General features: G+C 39.7%; 1 protein-coding gene across 1 annotated transcript; it reads left to right on the top strand.

The window, feature by feature from the left end:
• The first annotated feature begins 1945 nt into the window (after positions 1-1945).
• Positions 1946-8284, top strand: LOC110367429 (mucin-6). The gene is made up of 5 exons (XM_036146729.1): positions 1946-2123; positions 3109-3324; positions 5112-5388; positions 5510-5667; positions 5774-8284. Exons 2-5 carry the CDS (start codon positions 3117-3119, stop codon positions 7906-7908), a joined length of 2778 nt encoding a protein of 925 aa, XP_036002622.1. The 5' UTR covers positions 1946-2123; positions 3109-3116; the 3' UTR covers positions 7909-8284.
• Positions 8285-10683: the final 2399 nt, after the last annotated feature.

The following is a 10683-nucleotide window of genomic DNA, read 5'->3' as shown; positions in this document are numbered from 1 at the left end:
TGTTTTAGAACTGCAATTTGAGTGTAAAGCAGGAATTGTGCTTGTAGTTCAGCAGAATTGGTTCAGGGGGTCGGTGAATGAGTTACATGTTGGGGTCATTGTGTCTCAACACTGCAAAAACAGAACTAGAAATAAGTAAAATGTTCTTAAAATGAGTGTATTTGTCCTTGATTTGAGCAGGTAAATAAGACAATTTGCCAATGGAATAAGATTTTTGCACTTAAAACAGGAACACCTCATCTCCATCATCTTATTTCAAATGCAGGATGTCTAATTATCTTATTTTAGGGGTCAAAAAACTCATTCTATTGGTAGATAATATTATTTACCTGCTCAAATCAAGGATAAATACACTAACTTTAAGAACTTTTTACTTATTTTTAGATCAATTTTTGCAGTGAAGTACCAGTATTTGTGTGCAAACAATTGAGAAAAACTGTAAGATATTAACCTTGAGCTTCCCCTTCATTTGCATTTGCATTAAATTTTATGTTCATTGTTTTAACTGGAAGCTTCCGCCATCGTGCAGCTCAGAGAGGAAAAGCAGTGGGAATGGATGAAAATCTACCGGCAGCCTCCTCTGGCGCCAGAAGAGCACGGAGCAGAACGAGAAGATCAACAGAAACCTCCAGGAGATCCTGGTGGGGAGGCGGCGACAGCTGGTGAACATCCTGGTTTGGTGGACGCGGGGAATTAAGTCCTGTAGAGATAGCGCAGCTAGAACAGGGGAAATCCTCCTTTTTTCTGTGAAAAACAAGCCTCCCTCGCTCTTCGCTCTGGTTGAAATGGTTGGTATTTAGGATCAGAAGATTAGTTTTTGTTTGAAAAACAAATCAAAAAGTGCAGAGAGGGATGAGGGGTGTTAATAAATATCTTTAATAAAGGATGTTGACGCGTTACATACACCCAGCTCTGTATTTTTCTGTTTGGATTTCATTAAATAGCCAAACACAAAATGGCAAACAACAGCTGAAAAAAAAAAAAAAGACGACAAAACATTCTCAGCTGTTTGAATAATCTTCAGAAACTAACATCTAAAAAAAATCTATTCTTTGCAGAACCCAGTTTAGCTCCGTTTACAGCTTTTGGATCATCTCTCCACCAGAAACTGAACCTTTTCAGCCTTATCTTTGGTGTCTAACGCCTTGAACTCTGTCAGATTGGACGGAGACCGACTATGAGCATAAATATCCCGGTTGTGCCTCAGCTGGATTTAGGTCTGGGCTTTGACTAGACCATTTTAACACATAAATGTGCTCTGATCTAAGCCCCTCCCTCTGCACTGCAAAAAGAGAACTGAAAATAAGTAGAATTTTCTTAAAATTAATGTATTTGCTGTCGATTTGAGCAGGTAAATAAGATTATTTGCCAATGGAATTAGTATTTTTACCCCTAAAATAAGCTAATTAGACATAACGCACTTGTAATAAGATGATGGAGATGAATTGTTCCTATTTTAAGTGCAAAAATCCTATTCCATTGGCAAATAGTCCTATTTACCTGCTCAAATGAAGGAAAAATACTTTCATTTCAAGAAGAATTTTCTTATTTTTAGTTCTTTCTTCCCTTTCGCCTAATATCTGGCTCCACCCAGGCTCCCCACAGCATCATGCTGCCAGCACCGTGTTTCTCTGAGGGGGGCGGGGTGATGTGTAATGGCAGTTTTCAGCTATACATACTCACACATTGGTCAGAGAGTTCGGTTTTTGGTGTCGTCGACATGTTTGCAGCGTCCCCTGCACGGCTTGTTGCATTTCTCCTGTTTTGTCTTTCTATTTTGTTTTATGGTTGTTTCTATTGTGAAGCACTCTGTGGTTTTTATCCTGTGAATATATAAATAAAGTTCACTTACTTATTTACTTGGTGAATAAAACCCGTCTTTTCTACTTTTCTATGCTTCACATGAAAAACCCAACAGGTCTTCCATGTGACGTTCACACATGACAGATCTAACATCTACTGGTTCTGGTTCTATGTGCCTCCTCCCACTGCATCCTGTGAAGTCCTGAAATCCTCCCTGTAGACACAAGAGAGGCAGAAACTGGATCAGAACCTCTTTCCCAGAGTAAAACGGCTCGGCTGAACCGAGAGGAGACCCGTTTCAAAGGCACCGCTCCATAAAGGTGAGGCTGCTGCAGATTCATGCCGCTGTGCAGCAGCCAATCGCTTGCTTTTATTTAGAGAAGACCATAAATTTAAATATCTTTATTTTAACATTATTAAAAAGAAAAACAGTTTTACTGTCTGGGTGTTTAGGAATTTGCTGATAGAACTTTTTAGTTGTTTTCCATTTGTTGTTTCTGGGTCAATTTGCCTTTTTGTAATCAATTATAATATAAATTTCGTTTTATTGACCTAATAGATAAATAAATAAATAAATAAATAAATAAAGCAGTGACAGCACTCTTATTGTGGTATCTATTCATTTTATTTTTAATGGTAGCAATGAGGCTGATGAATTTTTTGAAGGTGATTCAATTCAATTTTATCCTGGAGGGGGAAAAATCAGCAGGAAAATTGAGCATTTTGACATTTTTTGCCACATTTTGGAGACTTTTTAACTTTGTAATTGTTGCAAATATTTTACAGCTTTTTGTTTATTTACACCCTGTCTTAGAGATGTCCTCTCCCTGGTGGCAAAGACGTATTAACTATAGAGTTTGTATACAAAATTACTAACCTCCTCTCTGTTTAATACACATAGATAAGCAGAAATAATGTTACAACATGATAAAAACCATAGAATTGACAGAGAGGCTACCCTTTTTTAATTTTTTATTTATTTTTTTACCTAATTTCAGTTTTAAATTTAAGCAGAAATGGAAATGGGCATAAGTGTGTATTTGAGTTTGATTCCCGTTGATAATGTGCAAACCAGCCTGGATAATGAAGGTGATTGGTCCTTAAGAGAATGACAAATAAACAAGTAAAGAAAAAATATTTATCGCCTTTTAGCTTCAAGCAACAATTTTATACCTGTTGCATTTAAAAATACTTTCACACACAAAATGATTTTCTTTTAATTGCAACCGTTTTTATCATATTCGTTTAATTCTTACCTTGTAGTTTGAATTAACAAGAAAATAAACCACTTTTGTCTGTCTGCAGGTCAAACGATGACGTCCAGCCTCCTCCTCTGGGGAGGAGCTGTGGTGTTGTGCTCCGTAGCTTCACCCATCTTATCTTTCTCTCACGGAGCAAGCCGCACTTCCTGCCAGGAGATGATTCCTGGACACATCCGCGCTCATCTCCTGGACCCAAGGCACAGCGTTGTCACCATAGAAACCGCCGCCTCCTCATACCTGCCCGGGCAATTAATAACAGGTACCCAATAACCCGGTTATGTAAAGGTAGAGTTTGCTTTTTTGTTTGGGATGTGAGGATTATTAAGGAGCATTTAGTATCTTACCTGTAGTAAGTTTGGAGAGAAAGGTAGTTTCCAAAGCCATTTCAGTCTGTAACAGCCAATAGAGGAAATTGTCCTCATGAACCTTAGAGTTACACCAAAATCCAGAGTTTTGAAGAGTGAACCGGATGAATTGTTAAAATTAAAAAAAAACAATGGCAATTTTTGTTGTACATAAAAATGTCGGTAATTTTCTGACCTGAGTAGGAATGAGTTCAGCACCCTGTAGAGTTAATGTAGGTCGTCCACTTCCGTCCCATTTTCTGACGACCTGACCCAAGATTTCAGCAATTTATGATGGAGGAAAAACGTTCCTCGCAGCCAGAGCTATGATCCCGTCCGGAAGCTGTCGAGATGTAGTAGAAATGCTGAGTGTGCCTCCTCCACCATGTCAGCGCTGTGGGTCGACCAAAGTCTAGCTCAGTCTACAGTTAAGCTAAGAGTTTAGCTAAAAAAAACGTCTCTTCCTCCGGAACATGAACGAAGGCATCTTCTGTTGGTAAATCCCTCAACATTCAACGGAAATATTGCCTAATTGTACTGTTTAAATATGTAACACATAAAAAATGTGCTTAAATAAATGGACCCTTAACACAACGTCAATTGACAGATAAATTCTGATTTTTTTTAACTCTAGCGAAATTTTCCTTTGCTCTATTCATGCATCTACCACACGTTTTGAGTCGCTCTATTTCCACAGTTCCCGCCATTTGCATCACAGACCGTTAATCCACCCCTGAAAGCACCCTTTACGTAGGGATGACATGTAAATCTCTCACTCATTCGCATTCGGTGTAAAAGCACCTTTACAGCTCTTAGGCATCTCGCTACCAGAGCCAAGCTTCTTTTAGATGGTGGATAATTGTAGAGGTAACCATTTTAATGAGGCGTTAATAGCGTGATTCTGAGATAAGGAGGGCTGCCGCTCTGATCAACAAGAGGGATCATATTTCTCCAATTTTAGCTTCCCTTCATTGGCTTCCTGTTGAATCAAGAATAGAATTTAAAAATTTCCTTGTCATGTATAAAGCCCTCAATAATCAAGCTCCAAGGGGTCTATTTCTCTCACTCTGCTGAGTTCTCCTACTGTTCTCCAGTTTGCATTGCTTGTTATTATTTCAGCTTTTAACATTTCGTTCTCTGTCTTTTTTCTCTTGATAGAAGGTACACCTGGTCTGGCGTTCTGTTAGCTGTGAAATCATCCAGAGAAGACAGATCATCTGCTTTTACAATAGAAAGTACTCCTGGGTCAATGTGAGCTTCTGTGCTTTCTGTGTCTCTGCTCTGTCTTCTCTAACCCCCTGTGGGTCGAGGCAGATGAGCGTTCACACTGAGCCTGGTTCTGGTTCTGCTGGAGGTTTTTCCTTCCTGTTAAAGGGGAGTTTTCCTCTCCACTGTCGCTTCATGCATGCTCAGTATGATGGATTGCTGCAAAGCCATCAACAATGCAGACGACTGTCCACTGTGGCTCCACGCTCTTTCAGGAGTGAATGCTGCTTGGAGAGACTTGATGCAACCTGCTGGGTTTCCTTAGAGAGGAAACTTTCTGACCAACCTGTATAATCTGGAGGATTTGATGGAATCTGACTTTGTAAAGTGCCTTGAGATGAAATATATCATGAATTGGCGCTATATCAATAAAATTGAATTGAGATTATCCTTAACGCCCGCTGTTATCTCTATTAATCCCTCTCTCCACACTCAGTCACTGTACGAAGCTCCAGAGACTTCATGGGTTTTCTGCTCCAGGCCCGCAGCGTTGGTGGTGAAAGAAATGGATTCGAACAAGGTCTTGGAGTCAGGACGGAGAGACTCGGTCCCCTTCTCGTTGGTGGCTCCTGGATTCGAACTCCGCCAGGTACCCACACTTTACGATGCCTCTTTGAGGGTGACACGGTCACGCACTCCGACAAACAGCTGAAGAGAAACCTCTCGTTTGTGTGGAGAGCTCCTGACATGCCCAAGGGAGACATACGGTTCCAGTAAGCTGCCATTACTTGATGTCTATAAATCATTTAAGAAACTCCAATAAACCAAAAAACAGTTAGTTCAGCTATATTTTCATTCAGCGACACACAAAGCTTCTTTTCATCTGTATTCCAGCATCACTGTGGTACAATCCTACTTCATATACTGGACCGGTATTGAGTCTAGAGTGGTGCGTGATCGGAGTCCCAGTGCTTGGAGAGGCAGTAGGACCAAAATGGTGGATGGAGCAAGCCCAGTTTTTGCTGTTCAGAAGACCACTACTGCCCAGACAGGTAGGCATACTGTGGTGACAATGTCCAAAAAGAGTGAACAGCAAAGGTTTTGTAAAATGTTATTATTTATTCATTTTTTTCCCTTCTTTTTCCCTTGCTAACAAAGAACCAAAGAAACAAACCGTCAGAGGAGCGACTCTTGCTTCGGACTCTACTTCGGACATCAAAAGTGTAACTGAGATTCTAAAGTTTCTCAAAACGCAAACCATTGATGATCATAAAACCTTAGAAACAAACAGCTCTTTGACTTGGACAGATCATACAGTGACTGTAAAGAAAACTTTGACTTCAGGATCTCTTCCAAGCAACACCCATGCAACTCCTGGAGTCTTTGCAGGTGTGTCCAGTGAGATAACAACTACGCCTTTTTCTTTTACCACAAGGGACTTTCCCTTAAGATTGTCCTTACCTGACACTAGATACATGGTTAATACAAATTTTCCATTGGCCACATTTGTCCCGTCAAACCCTCTTGACCCTTTATCCCCAGAAAAGGGCTTATTGACAAAAAACAAAGATCCCCGAATTATATCACAGGAGCGAAAACTGAACAACAACCCTGGAAGAAAAGGTTACATGACACTGACTCTAAAAACAACCCAAGGTCCACCTATGAAAACCTTTTACAGCCCACATACCCCATCCGCATACCCCAATTCGAAAGACCCGAGCAACGAACAACCAAAACAATTTGAGACCTCAATTAGCTCAGAAAGACTTGGGGACAATATCCAGACTAAGTCTGAAATGAGCATAATCAAGACAGAAGTAACTTCGTCCTACCAAGCGTCATCATACAAGTCTTCTCGGTTTCGAATGCCTGCATTTAAAGCAGATCTTAAGTCTCAAACCTCTATAGGACCCAGAAGTACTTCAAAACAAACCAGTTCACCTCCAACAACCATGCCTAACATTCTTCCTCAAGCCCTGTCTGTAATGAAGCCAACTCAAGCTCAACCTTTACCTCTTCAAATAGAAAAAATCCAATCAGACATGTCAACAGAGACTTTCAGACCCTCTTCCCAAACAGGACGGGTTTTCTCTCAGTCCTTTGTAACTCCTCAACAAGTCACAGTCTCCACGGGAGTAAAAGATCCTAAGTCTCAAAAACATACCAACACGATAACCCTGCCATTTGTTCCCTCAAACACTTCCTCCTCCTCTGATTCCTTAAACATTTCTTTTGTTATTCACCTCAGTGACAACTTCACTGTACACCAATCTGGAGGGTCAGTCTCGGTTTCTAAAAACCCATCAGTCAGATCAACATCTTCCATTCATTCCCCTTCTCCCCCCTCTGAAGACAAACCTAAAACAACCGCAGCTCATCCTGTACTCCCTTCACCTTACCCCATCTCCATGCCTCCTCATTTAACCTTTACCCAACAACGCCAAACAGCTCCGCCGACCATCCCCACCTCTTCCACCATTTCTTCCGTCAATGCCTCCAACCATCCATCAACGTCTACCTTGACTGCTTTACTCTCTCCCCTGTATAGCACAAGTTCTACGTTTTCTTCAGCTTCCACCGGGCCCCCAGCTTTCTCATCCTTCTCTTCAAATTCATTGTTTTACCATTCAGCTCCTACTTTAACTCCTCCCTCCTTCTCAGCTACCTTGCCTTCAACAGCGAGTTCAACATCTTTCATGTCGCCCAACACCTCCCCTTACCCAGAGCCAACCTCAGCCCCCTATCATTTTATAAACACTCCTTTACCATCATCTGTGCCTCACAAAGTCACTGTAGGTGAGAAGCTGATAACCCAGACTGACTCTATCATCTCTGACACTAAGACACACTTCACCTCACCTGCGCACAGAAAGGTTGTCCATCCAAACCCCAAACCTTATCCCAACCTCAGACCAAATAGTGGCCAAGAGATCCAGCCGAACATTCACAACACTGATACCAAACCAAAGCGTCCCTCAGAAACTCCGGAGAACGAAGGGAAGTACCCAGACATCGTCCCCAGACACAGGGCCTGGGAGCTGGGCATGCTGTTGGCTTGCTCGGCTGGTTTGGGCATGGCGCTGGTGGTCGGGGTGAGGTACGTCTACCGGCAGGCCTGCGGGAGGCGGACAGAGGTGACGCTGAAAGATCGGGAGCGAGAGTACGGGAGAGGGGAACAGGGTCTGATTCAGCTACAGGAATGTGGGGATTTGGTCAGAGTTAGAAAACTTAGGGAGAACAGTTTTGTGCTTCTGGCAGAGTACGATATACTGCCATCGGCTACAAACTGAAACATGGGCTCCCTAAGATAGACGGATATAAATACCTCTAAAGACAAACACAGCTTTGAACATAGCAAAGATTATTGCATAGGAAACATTAGGCTCGTATGTAAATTTCTTGCCCACTTCCAAAGCTTTCTGGAGCAGATAAGAGGGAATTTTATTATAAGTCAAAGGAACTGGATATTATCACCTATTTTCTAAACCTGCTTTACGTCAATGAATAAACCTCCACGTTTGTTTTAAGGATTTTTCCATAGATCATAATTAGAGTGCGCTTATGTTTCTTTTGACAGGCTAACATAGATGCTAAGTAGGCGTTTTTGTTATTTCCTGACTGTAAATATTTGTAAGAGCATGTCAATAATAAATATGCTACAACATACGTACTAACAGGTTTTCTATGGCACCGACTCTCAGAATGTGTGTAGATCTCCAACTGCTGGCATAAGAGCTGGTTTACTCATTATTTCCTCCGCCACCAGTACATCTAATCTTTGTTAGAGGAAAATTGAGTTTCTGAGCAGGTTCAAGACGCAGATTGGTCAAAATTGGTGTTTAGTTTCAGGTGAACAGTATGGATGAAGTGTGATGAAACCTACTTATGCTCAACAAATAATATCCGGCTATAGTGCCAGAAAAGAGGCACCATCCCCACCCCCATCCTCACGATCCAGGCAGCTCCTTTAGGAAGCATCAGTATGACCAACAAAATTCAACGGATTTACAATTTTCTTAAATATAGTATGTCCTGTTTTCTCTGTACTTTCTAGGGCAAAAAAACTCCAAATATGAGTTCAATACAAAGATCAAACAGATAATATAAATGAGCAAACGTTCCAAACTAGAAGACTCAAACACGTCTGAAATAGATGGATGTTTATTATCAAGTGAAAACCTTGTTATCTCCATACACTTAGAGGTTAAATTAATCAACATTTTAATGTAAACTGTACCTTCAAAAATTTGTTTCTGAACTTGACAATCTATTTTGACCAGCATCATTTACAACGGTTAAGTCATGTAAAAGTAATAATACACTACAAAAAGGGAAGTAAAAGTAAGTCAACTTTTCTTGAAATGAATGTATTTTCCTTGATTTAAGCAGGTAAATAAAACTATTTGCCAATTGAATAAGATTTTTGCACTTAAAATAGGAACAATTCATCTCTATCATCTTATTTCACGGGCAGGATGTCTAATTATCTTATTTTAGGGGTACAAATACTCACTCTATTGGCAAATAGTCTTATTTACCTGCTTAAATCAAGGAAAAATACATTAATTTCAAGAAAATTTTACTTACTTTTACTTCCCTTTTTGTAGTGAAAATTTATTTTTTGTATGTTTTTAAGATGTATAGTTTGTGCCTACAGGCTGAGACTTTTCAAAAGACACTAATGTTTTTTTAAGTTATTTAATTGGACGTTAAAGGCTCGTGGAAGACCCCAGAGATTTTTCACAGGCCTATACCGGCTATCACTACTGCTTCCAAATGATGTGTCAGAGGCACCATCTGTCCTGAAAAATGACAGGTCAGGAAATTTAATGAGCTGCCAGTTGGATTTGTTGCCAATTTGTTGTCTGACCAGTAAATAAAGGGAATTATTCCCAAATGTGTTTTTTTTCCAGAGCACAAATAAAACTCTCATTAGGAATACCTCATCTTACCAAAAAAAAAAAAAAAAAAGAGGAGAAAAGCAAACACCAGGTGCTGCCGCCTCAAATCCTGTATCTCTTTAGGATCCTAATGATGTGGCTGGCTGATAAAAACGGTGAAAAGCAGCTGCTTTGATTTACCTCCATGTAAAGTTTAGTCCAAAATGAAACTACTTCAACATCGTTAGATCATTTGCTGTCGTCTTAGTATCAATTATATTTCTGGAGGGAAAACGACTTACCGGTGGCTGCAGTAGAGCGACAGAAAACCAGCAGACTCTACGGTTGTGGCAGACATGACGCTCATTCTGCGTAGTTGGATCATTAACTTAAACAGTGTTGGAAACTAAAATCAAAAATTGGATTGGAAAACACAAGTGAAGAAAATTACGCACACTTCAAAGCAGAACGTAAAACCAGGAAGACATTGAAGACAATGAAGAGAATGAATCAAAATATGACCAAAATGGCAGCACATCCAATGATTATAAAAGGTCTACAGTTAGCGTTGTGTCAACATTGTGACGCCAAACTATTGGCTAGAAGCCCCAAAAAGCCTCACTGTTCAAAAAAACAAGATGTTATAGTTTACTAAATATCCCACTGATTGGTTTAAAGAGAAATTATTCACTTTGTTATTCTGATACATTTCCCCTTCTCATTTTGATTTGGAAAAGGTTGTGAAGTGTTAACAATGCTTCCAGATGCATGGAAAATTAACAGGTATCACCAGTATTTAAGTTTTATTTACTTTTAACACAATGCTGTTATTTTGAATACAATTAAAGAAGCTCAGATTTTTGTTTTTTTATTAGTGAGACCAGATTAAAGAAAACATTAGCAATTTATTATATATGTTCATATTTGATTTTCTTCAGAAGTGTGCCACAGTAGTAGCAAGTATTTTTCTAATTCTGAGATCTGGAAATTGAAATAACTGGTATGAGTAAGATAATACGCATGGCTCTGAATTAAGACTATTTTGAAAGACGAGTTTAACTAAGAGTAAAGTTTTTTCTACATAAAGACAAACGGTTGTTTTTTGTGTTATTTAATGTAAGATAAAGGTTTTGGATAAGAATAGAGAATCAATGTAAAGACTAATATGAAGTTTTTTTTTTAAAT

Source organism: Fundulus heteroclitus, chromosome 14 (assembly GCF_011125445.2).
Source record: "Fundulus heteroclitus isolate FHET01 chromosome 14, MU-UCD_Fhet_4.1, whole genome shotgun sequence".
Lineage (NCBI taxonomy): Eukaryota > Metazoa > Chordata > Actinopteri > Cyprinodontiformes > Fundulidae > Fundulus > Fundulus heteroclitus.
This window is presented reverse-complemented; position numbering and strand designations above follow the sequence as displayed.